This window comes from Lonchura striata, chromosome 5 (assembly GCF_050655825.1).
Source record: "Lonchura striata isolate lonStrDom1 chromosome 5, ASM5065582v1, whole genome shotgun sequence".
NCBI classification, from domain to species: domain Eukaryota; kingdom Metazoa; phylum Chordata; class Aves; order Passeriformes; family Estrildidae; genus Lonchura; species Lonchura striata.
Genome location: NC_140707.1, coordinates 50,266,231 through 50,285,523, shown reverse-complemented (window position 1 = coordinate 50,285,523; position 19,293 = coordinate 50,266,231). Strand labels below are relative to the sequence as shown.

The window sequence follows — 19,293 nt, the reverse complement described above, 5'->3', positions numbered from 1 at the left end:
CCAGTAACTTCACTAGTAAAATCATATTAATACCAAATATTCCTTTCCTTTGGTGCAAATCCTATACATAGCATAGGCTATCAAGCATGACTTCTAATCACCTTTGAACTGAAGTCAAAGATTCATGGAGTTTATTATAGCTAGATTCCAAAGGACAAAGTTGAAAGCTTTATAGTAGATCAGGTGAGACTTCAGTTAATATCTGTTCTGGAGAACTGAAGCAATGAATATGAGTACTATTTGACATGCAAAGACAAACAACGAAAAATATCTACTTCCAATAACTTTAATTATAATGGAACTATTTTTGTTTGCAATGATACCTTAGTAACTAACTACTTAAGTAGAAAGGCAGACATCTCTTAAAGCATACTAGAATTTAAAGAAGGATCAGAATTAATGGAGTAATGGAAATAATCTGAGTAGTATAGCACACTGGATGGCTGTTTTAAGACATGGCTTTGTAGAAGTGAAGATGTTACATTTCCTAGAATATTCAGTATCTGCATTGATAATAAAGATCAAAGCATATCAGAAGTAGGCAGAAGTTATCCTAATACCTATTTCATACTAAGATCAGAATATACAGCTTTGGCTATACTGTTTGGTAGCACCAAAGGGCTCCACACAGAATGCAGAGTTTCACAGTGTAGAATATTGCACAATATGTGGAAGATTACAGTCCATGGGTAAAGCACTTTTAACAATATAGTTCTCTTGACTTCAGATGTTTGGATGAAAATTCAAATTTACTTTTACATTTAATAAAATGTCATGCCAGCAAAATTTTGTTTCTTTAAACAAGTATATTTTAAGAAATAAGTAAGAGGAAGTTACACTAATTCAGTCTTCCAGTTCAACAAATCTAAGCAGGTAACAGGTATTCATTACCCAGACCTAAACCAACTTTTTCAACCAGAATAAGTAGCAAGAAAAAGCCACTGTTGCTTCTCTATTACAAAGATTGTTACAAACATGACAACTGACAGTGCATTTCAAAAAAATCATGAAGTTGTGACTTCTACTATTTTTAATCTTGAGAACATATTTCCAAGTTTTGAACACCTCACATTTCGCCATATAATAGAATACTGTCACATAATAAAAACTGCCTGAACTAGGAGAAAAAAAAACCCCAAGACTGAACATCCTCCATAACACAGATCTCTATACATTACTAATGTACCACTGCTCCAGCATTTGATCCCATCATAAATACATGTACTCTCAGAGAAATTTTTCTTTGACCAGGCAAACTCATTTTGAAGATCTTTGACATACGTTAAATTAGTATGTTTTACCCTGTTGTACCACTGTAATTTCTATAAAAACAGTGGCTGAACCTGAATCTTTTATCTGGAGCCTAATCACAAGACCATTACTTTCCCGAGAAATCAAAGATGTTCCAGAAATCTACTTGTAAATTTACTGGTTTTGAAATTAATTTTGTTAGAGGGGAGTTGTTCAGTTTTTAATATCTACTGTCTGCAGAAAAATTATGTTCAGGTTTTCTTTGAATAAAATATAAAGAAGCTGTTCCATGCACAAAGACATCACGCTAAAGAACAAGAATTTGAAAGAGTATGCCTTTTATCCAAAGTCACATTTCTGCTTATATTCAATGAACAATCTGTGTAACATCTACTCTGACAAGAACTCCAAGTGGAGCATTGTAGAAAAACACATTCTTGGAGAATTCCAGCTTATCTGTGCATCACAACTGATGAAAAAAAATAGCAAGTAATGGTATAGAGTTAGTGCATAGTATAGAGGTTCTAGAACAACCAAAACACCAACTGCCTTCTTAAATTATACTGAAAGCTAGAAGGGACCACATGATGGAAACACTTCAAAAGACAGGCAAAGAGCATACATGGTATATTCCCTGCTCACATAAAGCATTTTTGCTTCATTCTTAGAAAAGGGGAAAAACTATTTTACTTTGTCCACTTGAGCAAAAAGCAAACAAGGCATTTTTCCTTTTATCTCCACTCACCCTTGTGGGGAAGGGATAGGAAAATGTTTCAATATTTCCTACCTCTATGCTACCTGCACTAAATACATAGAAAATACAAGCTGTTCCATAAAATTTAGTCTTGACATTGTCAGCTATTTTCATGGTCTCATTCCTATCCACAGTTCTGATATTCTTTCAGGATAAGAGAAGGGGGCCTTGAAGGAAAATGTAACAATTACTAGAAACACTACTGCTTTATGGTACTTATAGTACATTACCATCTTACACTGTTTCTGTAGTGGAGTATTGATTGAAATATTTAGCTTTTAGAAAACTTCAGTTATCACATGCTTACATTCGTATTATACTGAGCTGCTTAGACCTAGGAATGCTAATAATTAATGGCACTGCTTAACAATGCTAGTAAGTTTCTTCTAACAAACATTAAATAATCATTTACATCACCAGCTTCATATGGAGCAACAAAGCTCCTGTATTTTCACTGTCCAAAATACATTGCAGCTGGGAAATCCAGTCCTTAGTTCAGCAACCGGACCCACCATCCTACTGTTTTTGTAAACCCTGTTAACGTGTTGCTCTCAAACAGTGGTCAGAAGATTTGCACAACTGACTCCAGCACCAGCCATTTAAACCTGTCCAGTAAATGCACTACAGCAGTGAATCACACAAGCTCAAAATAAGAAATGTTAAAAGTATTCAACATTACAAAAAAAGTGTAATTAATTGAAAAAACTAAAATGGTTTCCAAAGGCAATTTAAAACCTGAAATTAGTCAAAACACATAGACCAGAAACATTTACTCAGTTATTCAGTATTAAGTTTTTTTTGGTAGAACATTGTTTAACATCTTCAGTAAGGCATTTGAACTTTTTTGTCCTTCAAAAAAGACACATTAAACCACAAGATTCCCTGAAGGGAAGGAAACATTGTTGGAAAATACTGACAAGAATAAAAATTACTCTGTTGTAGAGAGACGGAGGTGGATAGGATATTGAAGTAGCAAATGGATTGAAGAGTCTGAACTCCTTGAGAAAGGGGAAGCCTATGTTTTCCCACTGCCTATTTGTGCTGCACTCCACCCCTTACTCCACCCTTACTTCTTGAAGTCATGACATTGAGCATTTCAGAACACATAAATCTGTCACTACTGTTGAGTTCAGATGAAAACTGACACACTCCAAGCTAGAACTTGGCAACCACCTTCTAGAAAAATGGGGTGTGCATTGCATTTTGTACACTAAACCATGCTTAGGTGTCCTTCCATACTGAAATCTTTCTAGGATTTCCTGGTCTGTGATTTGGCCTATCAGATAACACAATTCTCTTTCTGTCAAGAAAGCACAATTATAGCACTACAGTTTCATAGTCAGTTAACAGACAATTAAAAGCCTTAAGAATAATTTTGGATACAGAGCTTGTAAGGTACAGCCATCTGCAATTACAATTCATACTTTAAATGTAGAAAGACTAAGGTAATACACCTGTTAATAGAAAAGATCATAGGCAATGAGAGAGTAAGTAATCTACAAAGCCACATTTATTTGCACATGTACAGAACAAAGCAACAGATGTTATTGTTTTCCATACAAAATTATATAAAAACAGTATTCACCTTCATAGGTAACACTATACCACCTTAGGTTTATTAAATACATTCAGAAAGCATTCTTGCACGCACACAACATTAGTATTAGGTAGTCCCAGGTAACTCCAACACTGCAATGTAATTATTCCTAGTGGTATGAAGGGATCAAAGATTAGTCTTTAACTAAAACAAAAAGAATCCTGGTTGAGAAGCAAGCTGAAGTCGTTCTTCCACTGGCCACCAAAACAAGGATCATCACTGAAGAGATTATCTCTATCTAGAACATAGATGCAAATACTAGCAATGCACCTGCAGAAAGCAGGTAAGAGTGGTTTTCCAGACTGACTTGAGTTACCTTGGCCAGTGTTAACATTCCCATTTAATTACTGCTTGCCTATTTTTATAAAACTGAAGGATAGGCAGAATTGAATAAGAGCTTGCAGTTACAGAAAAAAAACAAAAAGTAGAGATTCAAATCAATTACTTTGCCTTCCTACCCAGCACTGGAGAGATTATTTGCTTTACTAGGTCTTAAAATTGTCATTCTTGCAAAGAATAGAGGGGAAAGGCAAAATTTTCTATTTCCTGCAATGCTGCCTTCCTATAATCTAAAAAGGGGAATTTAATTGTCAACAGGACATCTCAAACAATTTATTTAAAATGCATATTTATTTCTACAAAAAAAAAGTGTATGATACAGAAGAAATGATCACATCTACTTTAAAGGTTTACCTATTAAAATATACAGAGGATCTTAATGAGTACAGGGTATTTAAAAAAAAAGATGCAAAGGAGTGTTAATCTTTTATTTTTACATTTTCAGGAACTTCACATAATTTTGGTAAGTAACCTTTTACAAAATTATGTAAAAAGTACAAGAATGCCTGGTAAACAGTCTGCATTTTTCCAAAAGATTTTTTACAGCATGCAATTCTTAAGGCAGCCTTCTCTTCCTCCTTACAAGGAATCCTTTCACTCAAATAATCTTCTGCTGCAAAGATTAGACTAAGGAAGCTTGGTCTCTTCTGTTAACGCCTTTTGTCTTTCCTGTCTGATTTACGGTCTCTTTCACTCCGTGAAGTTCTCTTGCCTGACCGACTACTTTCTGATATAGATCTCTTTCTGTCAGACCTTGAACTTTTATCCTTTGAGCCTTTAGTATCTCTACTACCACCTTTTGAGGACTTGTGACTTCTATCTACGCCCGAAGCATCCCTTCGCTTCCTGTCTGTGCTCCTTCTGCGTTTTCTATCTCTGTTATGCCCCCTGCCTCGGCTTCGACTTCTACTCTCGCTGCTGCTAGAGCTACTGCTGCTACTGTCCCTGCTCGTACTCCCACTTGTAGTGCTGCTGCTGGTGGAACTGCTCCGACTGGAACTGCTGCCAGTACTGGAACTACTTGCACTGGTAGTACTGCTTGAAGTGCTACTACTACTACTGCTGCTGCTACGGGTATGACCAGTTTTGTTTCCTGCCCTACCCCTGCTTCTACCCCTAGTCTTACTCTTACTTTCTGCACTTGGTGTCTCATTCTGGTCTGCCTGGACTTCAACCACCTTTACAGACACCACAGCATTTTCATCCTTGTCTGTCTGGGGCTCTGTATCCTGAGTGGACTGAGACAACTGAGGTGATTGTGCTAGTGGCACAGACTGTGGCTGAGATAGAGCCTCAGCCACAGATTCTGTTTGAGCTTCAGGTGTTTTCTCCTGTGTGTCTTCAAGTTCAGCATTATTTTCTGTTTTGATACCTTTCTCCTTCTTAGGAGAAGGAACATGACACACTTTTTCTGGCTGAGCATCACACTCTGTTTCTGGTTCTATTTCTTTGCCATTTTCATTTTCTACAGGTTCTACACTATCTGCCTCATTCATTTCAGCCACATCCTGCTCATTATCCACAGGCTGAATGTTTTCACTTTCCTCTTTTACAACTGTGATCTCCTCATGCTGACCATCCTGTTGCTTGTCATTCTCCCTCACCTCAGTAGGCTCTTCTACCTTCATCTCCATATCATGTTTCTGCTCATCCTCCTCCTGTTCTTTTTCTGCATCACTATGCCCTGAACCTGAACCTATTTTTCCTTTTTCCTCCCCTACCTCCTCCATTTCTACATCATTGTGCTGATTACCTGTCTCCATCTCTTCCACCTGCTGAGCCACCTTACCCTCTTCCTGCTCCTTGTTCTGTTCTTCCTTCTTTTCTTCCTTCTGCACCTCCTGATGTTCTTTTTCCTTCACAGATTGTCTTCTGGGTCTGGCCTCCATTTTGTTAATCTGCTCTGCAAATTCATTTCTCCTGCTTTCAAAGAGCGCTAGGGAATAAATGCATAAATAATTGTTAAAATAATCTACAGACACTGAAGTCTACTTACCCTTTAACTATGAGCTAATAAGTTATCAATTATTGTTCAACTTATAAATACTGCAACCTTGCTCTTTCTGAAGTAGCAAGCCATTCATGCATAATGAAAAAGACTGCTAATTACTTGAAGAAAACAAAGAGGACAGTAAGCTCTGCTGAATATTCGAACAGTAAAGCCATAAATCTAAGCTAACACGAACTTTTTGACTTCATTAAAATCAAACCAACCAACAATATATCAAAATAATACTTTAATTTCCTGGTATTTACCTATTAAGGTTATACTTCCTAAGGCAAACAAAAGACAGGAAAAATAAGCAAAAGCCTAGCTAGGTATTAAGAAAGCTTAATTACTGTAGGCTATCCACACAGATAAGCTATTTTCTCTTACCCCCCCCAACCCCACAAAATGAAGAAAAGCACCTACGAAAAAACAAACCAATATATTCTTAGTTTAATAAAAAAATACAGTAAGACTACCATCAATCGGAGCATTTTAAATTGTTCTCCAAAAGAAAAATAATCACCCTGTGAAACAGAAATGAACACACATTGAGGTAAAAAAATCATCATAAAGTTCTAATGCTATGTTCAAGAAAATACTTCTCAAATGCTTTGTAAACACCTGCAGCTCCTTGCATCTTCACAGAATCTATCTTTTCAAAAATGAAGTTACTGCACTTGGATACATCTGGGTACTAAAGCTAATATAAAGGACTGTTTTAAACACATACCTCTGAAATAATGCATACGCATCTTTTGACTTCTTGTAAGACAATCAAATCCCATTCAATATAAAAATAAGTCACTGAAAGAGTAATTTCCACTTATGATGAACATCTGTGTAAGAATATAGTTTGTCCTAAGCATGAAATTCATGTATTTAAGCAGAGACGTAAAATAAATTTGTATGGCAAGCAAAGGGAGGCAAGAACAAGGACTTTTGTATAACAAAGACCACTTACCATTCATCTTTTTCTGTGACTCGTCCATCAGCTTCTGCGTAGCAGCACACATTCTGCCAGGTATGTAGAATAAATGAGGTTTTGTCTTTGTTCTTATGTATTTAATTATTTTAGCATTATGTTCATTCCATTCTTCTTGCTGAGAAATGAAAGAAAATAACCCTGAGATATACAAGAATAGTTTAAACAAGACAAAGATCAAGAACAAAAGAAAAACTCACCAACTGAGCAAGCTCAACCTTTTGCTCCAATAACCGCAGCTCTGTCTGTTTAGCACGTCTTTCTTCAAACAGTTCTCGCCTCTCATTTTCAACTTGCTTTCTCTCTTCTTCTGCCTGCACTTCAAGTTTCTGTTCAATTTCTTGTCGTCTCTTTTGCTAAAATAAATACAATCTTAATTTTTTTCTGCATCAAGAGAAAGTGTTCTAGTTTGATTCACTTAATAATTTTTGATTATTTACACCCTTAAAGATATTCCTAAAGACACATTAGGAAATACCACCTAAACTACAGCTAATGGAAGAAAAGAGTGTCACTGCTTGCTCACACCTAATTTTTTGTTGGTTTAACTATATAGTTATGGGGCTCTGTGAATTCCTGTGTGCTTTACTATTTTTCAGTCTGGACTTAAACTTTCAGTATAAGCTTAACAAGTTCGTTTTCTTTCCCCCAGTGGCAGAAAAATAAAAGGAATGTATCTGAGGTATCAGGGAAACCAGGTAAATTTCCCACTTGGGAGAGAAAGAAATAAACTCCTCCAGAAACAAATGAGGGACTGCAGACTGGTGTTTGTGACCAACAAAAATTTGATTGTGAACACTTCCAGTATATTAATAGCTAATTATATATGTTACTATTATCCAGGAATGCCATTTGTATGCCCTAGACTGCCATGTGCTCAGATTATACAATAACTGTCAATAAAAAAACAGAATTTACTGCCTGGACAACAAAATAGGTGTGTTGTAAAACTCCTCAGGCCTTGACTTTGATTTACAGCAAGTGTACATGTATGAACAAAAAAAGATCTCCATATGGATTCTCAGAAAAATTTTGCAAGGAGCAGTAACTCCTCGAAGTCTCTTTGTGCAAACACATACTTCTATAAATTAGACAGGGACTCCAGGTTTCTAGACCATCCTGATAAACAGCTTTTTGTTCAAATGCAAGCAGGCAAAAGTGAACTTTGGTCTTACGTGCCACATGACAAGTTAGGTAAACCACCCAAATACTGCATCTGAACGTAATCAATACCAGCACTGTGAGTCAGCTCTGCTGACACTATACAGAAAAATTTTAAGTTTAAATCTTTCTATCTGCATCAATTAGACTGTTGAAATTTGAACTTTAAAACAGTTTTTAATCTAAAGGTTATCAGAGTTAACTGAATAATCCATTTAGTGCAACAGTAAACAAATACCATAGCCTTCACAAATTAAAAGGGAATAAAGTTACCACCATCCCATATACAAGTCTTTTGAAGCAATCACTGAACTATGCAAAGCCTTTGCTTCAGTATAATCACACATTTATTTATTAAAATCAGAAATTCTGGTTATCTGTACTGGAACAGAAACTACATTTTTAGATAGATAGCATAACCAAGCACAGACTTCTGTATACTTGGTTATAATTTAAACATCTGGAACACACCAGGGTAAGCACTGCTCCATCAATACTGCATCACTGTTATTTCCAGAAATCGCCTATGACCTCTTAAATAGTAACCTGATTAAATTCCATTTAACATTGCCTTTTTGTTTCCACAAAGGTCAGGAACAGGGTTACAAAGTCATAGTAAGAACAACTTTCCTGCCTCCCACCCTCATTCCCCTTAACTGAGACAAACACAAACCTACACACACTCTCACCACTTTGCCTAACCCTAACCTGCAACCTACACTGTAGGGATCTTTCATTCTTACTTGAAATAACATAACCAAATAATTTTGTTTTATTATTTACAATGTGATAGAATTTAAAGTAATTACCCTCTCAGTAGCAATAGCAACTGTGGACTCCTGTTTAAATTTTTGAAGAGTACCCATCAACAAGCCAAATATACGTCGATTCCTGAAAAAAACCAAACCCACAACAAAAAAATATTTGAGATTCAGTTCAAGTACTAAGACTTTTATTTGTATAAATAATCAGAGAAACTTTCCACCTCAAGGATATTTATTTTTAAAGGCCCAGTAGTGCTCAAGGCCATTAGCAATAGAAGACATACTGACTGTGCCAACAGTCCAGGATATAATTTACAGTGACATATCATTTTGCTTACAAGTAAGACACAGCTCTTATGTGTAACACAGAACAGCTAGCACTGGCAAAACTGGAAGCCTGCACATCTTCCATCTGGAAAGAGTAACACTAAGGAAATATTTTTAAAAATCCTGAAGCAGAGAGTACTAAAGAAAAAAGTCAAGTAAATACAGTGTGAGCTATCAATAAGGGAGCAAACTGGGTTTTCTAAAAAGCATACAGTCCCCTCTCCACAATCTTCTTAGACTATTAAGGAGAAATGGAGCCACAGGGGAGTGAAAGCTTATCTATCAGAATTGCCCAACAATGAGACACTGCACTGTGCAATGAAAACAGAACCGCTCTCATCCAATTAGGTGTTGTTTTGAGAAAAATAAGTAAAATACTTCAACAAATTCCCTTCTTCTGAGAAATAACTAGTTTCTTGACTTTCACCTTCAATTTATTTTCATTCAATCCCAAATTAAGTCTTTGCAATCTGATGCAGACTTTTTTATTTGCCTTGAACCTGATAAAGTGAGAAAGGAAATGCTACTGTCTTCCTTAAGTCCCACTCTATTACAGTGGCACAAACCTCACATTGAAAGGTAAAAGTATATAAAATAATAGAAACAGCAACAAATAAAAATTGAAAGCCAAAGATCACTGAAAGAGCATTTGTATATGAATGGCATCCCAGAATACATTGAGCAAAATCAGGAGTTCAGGGCATGCTGTCCTCTTAAAGAACCTCCCTCCGCCACAATTCATAGAGATTAATAGTGGTTTTCTCATCTCCCTAGAGACTACTGAACTGAAAAGCAGTAAAACAATTCTGAGGGAACAAGCATTTAGTGCCTGAAGCTCTAGGAAGTTCAGTAAGAATTTTGGAAGTCTCCCTGTGAGGGAAGCAATTAGAACCTAGTAATGGAATACTCTAAGTGGGGTTATGACTAAAAGAAGCAAGTGAAGTGCCAGTTTTCTGTGCCAGTTGACCTGTAGGGACTTATCAGAGAAGATTTCTAGAGTTCCTTATTCCAGTTCTAATTCTTCTGTTTATTTGGGGTGCATTATTACTACACCAAGTGATTTGCAATCTGAAGTAGATGGAGGCCAAGAGGTTGAACACAGTTGCAAATTTGATTTTCCAATACCTCTTACCAATAGAGCTGCATTTCAGTTAAAATTTCAATAGCCCTAAGAAAAATAAAATATAGGGAAGAGAAGCTATACATAGGAGGAATCTATAAAGCAGCAGGCGAAATGAAGGCAAGGCTGTACACACAACAAGAAGTCAAAGTAATATGAGAAAAGAAACATGATGGAACTATTTAAGTTTAAAAAAGGGGCAGAGGGAGAAAGGAACCATATTCAAAACCCTACTTCAACCAACAAAATAAATGATGAGCCAAGATAGCTGTAATAATCTAAGACATTAAGCAACCAATGAAGCTACAGATATTTCTGTCTTACTCAAATGATGTTAAAACACTAGCACTAGCAAAACTGCTCCTGTAGGTGGCCTGAAAAGTAGAATCCATGTCAGTTATGTGAACAATGCACATGATGCTGCTTGTGAAGTATTTTCAGAGTACTTTTTAAATTACATTTTATACTATAATGGTAACTCTTCAACATAATCTTTGATCCACAACAGCTTGTGTGCAGTATCTTTTAAATCACAAGCTACTTTATATGGCAGAACTCAAAAGTTAGTTTAAAAAAGATTGCTGCATACCTTTGTTTTCCTTTTTCATCCATATTTTGATCTTGTATAAGGTCTCGACGTGTTCGCTCTTTGGAGGTAGCAACAACAGAAGATGGCAACGCTGGCTACAAGAATGAAAAACAAACTACTTTGTTGATCGTGTTGCAGGTACGTTTCTGCTTGCACAGCTCCATTTACTATATATTACCTTTTTAATATCATCATCCTCTGCGTCGCTTTCTTGGCGTGATTCTCTTCTTGTCCGACGCTCTCCACCCAGCCTGAGGAAGAAAGCCAGTGGTCATTAGAGAACATGTGTTTAGGAGAGAATCTCTTTCAGCATGAGAAAAATACAAGCATGTCTAGTCAGAAGAACCAACACTTCGGTGAAAATCTCCCCACTGTTCCAACAACCAGTAAGTAACATTTTACAGACAGAATCTATTATTGCTGAAAATCAATTAGACAGACAGTTTAAATTTTAATACAAATTGCTGAGTAATAAGAACAGAAGAACCTGCAAACATCATATTTGACTTCTTAAAATACACTTGTAATTCATTCTTTTAAATGTTTGTGCTTTTCCAGAAATCTCTAAAATGGCGACTGGTATAAAGGGATCACTAGACAGACTTCAATGCATTGACATGGAAAGGTTGGTATAATTTCTTAAACAGGAAATGCTGTTCAAGTTACCTACCAAATACCTATTGGAGAGAGGCAGAGGGCTTACCACTTAAGGCATGAATGAACTAAGGCTTTAACAAAGAACAACTTAAAATAAATAATTTAAATAAAATAAATCCTAAAATAAATCATTAAAGTTGAAGTTGTTTTCAGCTTTGTAAGCACAGCATTACTGTCCTGCTTCCCAGCTTCATTTTCTGCTAACTCAAAAATTCCAAAGTAAGCTTTACTTTGGTCAAGAACTACCACTACACATTAAGTGCCCACAGCACTTGAGTTCACTATTATCAATCACATCTGATGGATTTGCAACCAGATGTGAAAGCCCAAAACCCAAGTCCATGGTCATATTGCCTATACTCAATTTATTCAACAGGTCTCAGTCATAATTCAATTTTTGCTCACTGTAAACAAATGTCATAACTAAAAAGAATGTAATATAGCAGAATGTACACCAAATAAAACAAAAAAATTACAGATATCTTTGTATTGCTACATCTTTATATTATTGCTACCACCTTTATGCTGCTCTAAGGTATGAAAAAGATTTCACCACGTGATTTGCTGTCACCCAAATTATTCCCAACAAGTCTTCAGTAAGCAATCTCCAAAGAAGACAGTGAATGTCCCCAGTTATTTCCAGTTTTTGGTTTACTGTTACAAATTCTCATTCTGAAAAGCAAGTAGGCTGCATTAGTTTTTGCACTCACCTACTGGATGCACCTTCAAGATCCCTCTGTTTGGCTGGGGGTCCTCCTCCACTATCCGAGAATCCACGCCTAAAAACAAAACGCTTGCGGTCTTAGAACAAGTTTAGGTTAATCCCTGGAGCACTTCAAGTGTGCACAATTTAACTAAAATTTTGCTTTATGGTCATGATTAAACATAAACTTTACTCAGCTCTATCACTATTTACTGTTAGCACCGCAGTGAAATGTTCTAACACACTGCTTGTGAACCATGTAATTTAACCTTGAATTTCTGCACTTATTTAACTGAGTAGCTCTGCTGTAACAAGCATCCTATCGTGTTCAAACAATCTTACCTGCACTAATTTTCAGGATGTGTTTTTATCCACATATGTTTTAAAATCCTTCTTAGAGCACCTACCAGTTTTTTAACCAGCAAGAGACTGATTTTGAACGATTTCAAAGACAAGGTCCCAGCCACCACACAACACCTCCCTTTATTTTGACGTTTCCCCTTATTTTTCAGCCTAACGGCTGAGAAGGTGGGGGAAAACCACCCATTTAGGCTTGTAGCAACTCAAAATGAAAAGGCGCTTTAAACTTAACCTCCGAAGCCCTGTAGGGCAGCTCTGGCGCTCACTCAAACAGTACCGCAGCGATGAGCGGAAGCAAACGAGGAACGCGCTCACGAGCCACTGCCAGGGAAAGGATGGATGAAACTCCACTGTCCGCTCCGCGCCTCCTTACCTTAGCAATAAGCTCCCACGCCCTCTACCTCCACCGGGGCCTGCGAGGGCTAACAGCCTGTTCTGAGGGGGCCTGAAAGAGACGGTAAGCGCTGTTAGCGGTGCCAGCCCGGCCCCGGGGCGCTGCTGCCCGCCCGGCCCAACGGGCCTGCGGCCGTTCCGCCCCAGCCCCGCGGGACAGAGCTGCCCGATCCCGCACCAGCGGGGCGGGCACGGCCCGCACAGGGACGCGGGACCCGCGGCCGGCTCCGCGCCGCCCGCCCCGCAGGCCCGACGCGCGCCCGCCCCCCCCACCGCCGCCCGGCCCTTCCTTCGCGGTACCGCGGCGCGCCCGGTGCTCCCCGCCTCACCTCACATCATTGGGGTCCCGGCCCGTGAGCTTGCGGATATTCTCGTCCACGTGCTTGAGGCTTTCCTTGGCTTTCTCCAACTGCTCCTGCAGAGCGCGCACCGCCACCGCCATCCCGCCCGCCGCGCGGCCTGGCCGGGCCCCGCGCGAGGCAGCGCTGGGAAACAGGGGGAACAGGCCCCGCCCACTCCGGCGGCCGCGGGCCCGCACGGCGCAGCCAATCGCGCCCCGGGGGCCCCCTCCGACCGCCAATCACCGGGCGCGACAGGAACGGGCACGCCCCCCAGGTGGCTCGCCAGAAGCGGTGCCCAATCACAGAGCCCAGGGGCAGACTGGCATCCCGGCCGCCCAACTGGGGAAGGCTCTACTCGACGGATACTAAAGGAACCGCCGGAGTGACGTGGCATAGGACTAATAAGAACTCAAACGTCACTTCCTTGTAGCCCAATCAGAAAACCACTTCGAGGCCGCTTGTTCCCACCCACCCGGGGCGCATCCTGCTTTCCCACTCTCGATGGGGCCGAGACGCCGGCACGCTCGGGACTCAGGCGAGGGCCAATCACCGCTGCGCTACCAGAGGCGCCTGTGCCCGGCGAGCCAATAGACGGGGCTGTTACTCGACGCTGGCTGAGGGGGCGGCCTGACGGGCGGCGCGTGCCGGGGTCGCTCCTGCCCTCGCATCCCGCCGGAGCGGCGTGGCAGGGAAGCTCCGCAGTGCGCGTCAGCCGTGGCGCCCGGGGCGGCGGCGAGGCTTTAAACCACGCTTTTCCCCGGCTGCAGCCGACGTCGCTCTGGGGCTCCCCGCGGCGGGCAGGGGAACGCACGGGCGCTGTCTAGGAGGCGGCGACACACGGGCGCCCCGCCTGGCTCCAGCACTAGGGTGGGCGGGGCAGCTCCGCAGGAGGGGCGCGTTTGATCCCCGGCTGCCGGCAGCGCCCGAGTCCGCAGACTCTGCAGAGCCTTAACCGAGAGCCCCTTTCCCAGAGCTCCGGCTCACAGTGCTGGGCCGCCCCGCCTCGGCCGGGAGCTCCCGCGGCTGGCCGGCCCGCCCGGAAGGGGCGGCGGCCCCGGCGATGGCGGACGAGGCGCTGTTCCTGCTGCTGCACGGCGAGATGGTGGCGGGCATGTACCGCGCCGCCGAGCAGGGCGAAGGGGTGAGTGGGGCCGGGGCCGCCGGGGCCGCCCGGCGGTGGCCGCGGCTGACGCTGCGGCCGCGGCGCCTTGTGTCTTGCAGGAGAACGGGCGCTGCACCACCAAGCTGGAGAGCATGGGCTTCCGCGTCGGACAGGGGCTCATCGAGAGGTGAGTGCCAGCCCTGGCAGCCGCTGCTCCTTCTCGGGGCTTTCGCCTCGCCGGTAAAGCACACCTCCGGGCAAAGTGTGGTGGTTTGGCTGGGCGGAGAGCGCGTTCCTCTAACCATCAGTTGTTCTGGCATCTCCTCTTTTTGTATCTCATTCTTGTGGGGACCTGTGCCTGTGTATCATGAGACAGTTTTGGAGTGTATTGTTTTCCTAGTGCTTCCCGTCATGGAAACCGAGTCAGGGTACATGGTTACTTTTAGTACTTAAAATTATCTTTAATTCTACTTTGTTTTGTATGTTTCCTGCTTCTGGTACTTCTAGTTCCTGCTTCATTATTTTTCTGATTTACTTCTTAAGTATAATTTTATGATTGGCTATTACTCTTATTTAGTTTTCGTAAAGTGCTCTCAGCGCTTGCGACTCCGCGACTGAGCAGGTCGGGCTCTTTGGGGACCGGCGCCCTCGTTCCGAGGTCGTGTGGAGACTCTCGAGTTTCTGAAGTCGTGCTTTTCTTAAATAAAGTGGTCCTTTACTGCCAGATAAAGACCCTCAAGGAGGATAAAGGGAGAGAAGTCTGAAATAAGCAAGAGAAAGAAGTCCCTCCTGAAAAATGGGAACAAGTTTTATATGCTTGTTCCTATGTTAGAGCTGTTTTGCCTAATTGAAGGACTTCTTCCAATAAGTAGTATAGGTGTGAGCATTTTGTTTATCTTCTGTTTTGATACCTTGTTGAAGATAAAACTGATGGAGCACTTTCCACCTTTCTGTATGTCAACTATGTTTGATAATTATGGAATTAAAACAATATATTCTGCTATCATATTGCAGATACTAAGATAACACTTTGTTGCTCAAGTTAAAATATTTGATGAATGGACAGTGAGGGTAGAATGGTACTACACGATGGCTGGAAAACTAATTTCTATAATAACCTCAAAAATTATGTATAGTACCATTAAAAATTATTTCTATGTTAAATTGGTCAGGTTATGTATACCACTCAGTGTTATCTCACTTTTCTCTTAGGTTTACAAAAGACACTGCCAGGTTCAAGGATGAATTAGATATTATGAAGTTCATTTGCAAAGATTTTTGGACAACGGTATTCAAGAAACAAATAGATAACCTAAGGACTAATCACCAGGTATTAATGCTGAAGATTAAGATTTAATGTAGAAAATTGGTGAGAGTTTTGAGTTGCTAGTGCATTTTTTGTTTTGCTTGGTCAGAAGTAATTACCAGATGAGAAATCCAAAATGTTCCATATTTGTTTTGTTTAAAAAGTGTGTTTTTCAATATTCATATTATCATGTAGCTTTAGAATACAATTTAGTAATTGCCTTTATAATGTCTTTATTGCCTCCCTGTTTGAAAAGACTAAATGCTTTGAATTTCATATGCACTGTTGCAGTGTGACAGAAAGGACAGTAATGATTACAATTGATGAACATTTAAACAAGAACTTTTAAATCTGTCTCTTAATAAATGTTAGTAGAAAAATAGTGAAAAAGTGATGTTACTCTCTTAGCATTTATTTAAATAGAATAGCTGCAGTGAATTGACTTTTTTACTTTGAAGAATGTTAAGAGTTTTCAGCAGTTGAGACAGTTGTAATCTATTGAAAATACTTGTATAAGAAGCAGTGGAGAAACTTCTCAGATTTGCCTGTTGGTGACATTGTACTGTATCCATGTGCTTTCCTATATCAACAGCCAGAGTTCTTAAAGACAGATCAAAATAACTTAAGGAGCCATTTTACTAGACTAAAAAATCTTTTTCCTAATTGAATTACTTGGTTTTCTTACAGCCATTTCCCTGTTGTGTCAAATTGGGAAGAAAAGGATTTGTACAAGGATTGTGATGAATATATAGGTTTTATTTTACATGGACTTAATCACGTAATAAGAGATAATTATTACTTTAGAAATCTGGGGATTTAGTTCAAAAAAGCTGTAGTATTGAGCTTAAGGTCTTAATTGTATATGCAGCCTTATTTTAAGTTCAAGGCTTGTGAAATTCCGAAGTAGCACATTAGCAAGGAAATTAATATGACCGGTGTAGATAAAGCTATACTGAGTTTATACTTAATTTATTAAGATGCCTATTGTTGCACAAAATTGTATTGTAGAAAACACCAGACCTTTACTTTGATTGTCTGCTGGGTGTTGTTGCCTGTACTGCTATTAAGTAATACCCCACTGAATTTGAGAATAAGAATAGAGATGTGCAAAACCCAATGAAGATGAAGATTTGAATGTAAAACCAGTATGCATTTGATATATTACCAGAGACTTTGTAATATAGAACTATTTTTTTCTGATCACTGGAAGTACTCTTCCAAGAAGAAATGTACATAAACATTTTTTAGGGTTAACTGATCATGTTATTATCTAGAGTTTTTTTGTATATTCACAATTAAGAATATTTTATTTTGATATTCCTTGCAAGTAAATAATGCAATTTAAACTTAAATCACATATGACTTAATCTAAAATTTTATTTTTCAACCTTATATATTTTATCTACAAATCAAATCCATTCACAGAAAATGTGGGGTTTATATTACTGCACATTTAATTAAACCTCTCAATTTTCTCTTTTTAAACAGGGTATTTATGTCCTTCAAGACAATAAATTCCGTCTCTTGACACAAATGTCTGCAGGAAAGCAGTATTTAGAGCATGCACCAAAGGTACCCTTGGATTTTATGTGGGGCAGGGTCTACCAGTTTCATTTTAATTACCTTGATCTATTAATAACTTTAAATTTTGTAATTAAATAGATACAAATTCTTCTAAAGAGCACCTAAAGATATGCTTTCAGAGCCTGTGTGCTTTTTACAAAGGCACCCTGTTTTAGAACAGTGGAGTTGATTTATAGTTTGAAAAATGGTCATAGTTGTTGTGCAACTTGCTGCTGTTACACTTGAGTTACTTCATGGTGCAGGTGCTTGTCTGCCACTACCTGCCAGTGTCACACAGATTCTTTCTCTTTGGGAAGCATGTTTTCAGAAACCTTTAAAATTCCCAAAACATATTTGGATGATGCTATTTGTTACATAAAACAAGCCTCTGATATTATGTGAACATTCAGAAAGATCTACCAATTAAAAATAGTTTTGAGTGCAGATACTGAGTTATGGTAATAGCTCTGTATAACCTATCATAGAGTACTTTAGTTCAGGTGGATTAAAAAATGAGACATTAAGTTCTGTTTTATGGTTTCTTAATTCTTGATCTTAGTCTCCCAACTGGCTGCTGTCTTTGGGATTTTTTTTGTGTGTTTGGTGAAATATTTATTCTGTTTTGCAACACATATTTTAAATATCTGCAGGTGCTTGTATTCTAAGGTATGGCCTGCACAAGAATGCTGTCTTGGACTGTTTTTTCTTACCAGTTGCTAATTTTAGCCAAATCTTGGGAATAATTGTTTTAAGGATATTAAGTTCCTACAGGCTTAATGGAAAGAGAAGGTGACTCAGAATACTGCCTCTAATGAGAACAATCTGTGTAGTAAGCTCCACTCTACCAAATATTGGAGGTTTCATCTATTAGAGACCTGACAAAGTCTCAAAACCTCCATGGTTTTCTGTTGTCCAAGTATTGTGTTCTTGAGTACTTATTTTCAATCTTTATCAACAAGCTTCACTGTTGACACTCATTTGAAGTGCAACTTCTTATTTAGTATTTAGCATTCACCTGTGGACTAATCAGAGGAGGCCTATCAAATCTGGGAATAAAGAGTATTGTAACAGCTGAAGTTTCATCAATGCCTGCATGTAAGTAGTACTTGGAGTATTCAATTATTAGCTCACTTGGTAACTTTCCTGACTGACTGTGTTGCTGCTATAAGCATTTTTCAAGGTGGGATTTGTTTGAAGCTGCTGGGCCGTAGGAGCCCATGTGAACTTCAGGATATGGCTTGCTACTGTATCCTTTAGTATTTAGAAAATACTGTCAGAGGATAAGCCTCCATGATGTTGAATGGAAAACAAAACTAAAAAGTTGTATTTACATTTAGAAGCATCAAACATGTAAGGATGTGTGTCCAGAAGGTTATTTGCACAAGGGAAGCTCTTTCTCTATAGGAGTCACTAAGGATGTTAGTGAAGACCATTGTAATTACATAAGCTGCTCCATTAAGTTTCCACCGACTTAGCACAAAACTTCTGTGATGTGGGACATGGCCAGCTTACAGGAAAAAAAAGTTGTTCAGCATGCAAATAGAATTTAAATGCTAAATTTAAATGGTGGCTCAACTGCTTACAATTAAACTGTTAAGATTGAAATGTTCCTTACTATTTATTTGGAAAAAAAAATTACAAGAAAATAATTACTTGGAGAAATAATTCTAACAGTAATATTGTAATCTGACTCTGCTTTTCCTGCAGGTAAATTTCAGGTGATGATACAGAAGATGTAGAGCACATTCAAATCTAGGTATCTACTTTAAAAAGCCTTTGTATGTGGACTCAGTATCTTGGTTCAGTCTTGTATATAACATGTAAATTATAGCAGTATGCAGCACAATTCCAAAATATGTAATAAATGCTCATTGAAATAACACTATGCTTGTGTCTTGGTATGAAATTTATTCTATACTAAAGTAGTAATTTATACATGGTAAAACCCGTGTACTCGCTATATCAGCAAAACATTTCTATTACCAAAAGAGCCT

At 39.2% G+C, this 19,293-nt stretch overlaps 2 protein-coding genes across 2 annotated transcripts; one reads left to right on the top strand and one right to left on the bottom strand.

Moving 5' to 3' along the window:
• Positions 1-3,497: 3,497 nt before the first annotated feature.
• On the bottom strand, positions 3,498-13,454 carry PNN (pinin, desmosome associated protein). Its single transcript, XM_021542726.4, has 9 exons — positions 13,317-13,454; positions 12,968-13,039; positions 12,242-12,310; positions 11,053-11,125; positions 10,875-10,969; positions 8,884-8,965; positions 7,114-7,269; positions 6,893-7,031; positions 3,498-5,877 (listed from the first exon to the last, which is right to left on the bottom strand). The coding sequence occupies exons 1-9, from the start codon at positions 13,427-13,429 to the stop codon at positions 4,592-4,594; spliced, it is 2,085 nt and encodes a 694-aa protein (XP_021398401.1). The 5' UTR covers positions 13,430-13,454; the 3' UTR covers positions 3,498-4,591.
• Positions 13,455-13,937: 483 nt separating this feature from the next.
• On the top strand, positions 13,938-19,184 carry TRAPPC6B (trafficking protein particle complex subunit 6B). The gene is made up of 6 exons (XM_021542725.3): positions 13,938-14,469; positions 14,550-14,617; positions 15,643-15,760; positions 17,225-17,308; positions 18,301-18,394; positions 19,007-19,184. Exons 1-6 carry the CDS (start codon positions 14,389-14,391, stop codon positions 19,036-19,038), a joined length of 477 nt encoding a protein of 158 aa, XP_021398400.1. The 5' UTR covers positions 13,938-14,388; the 3' UTR covers positions 19,039-19,184.
• Positions 19,185-19,293: the final 109 nt, after the last annotated feature.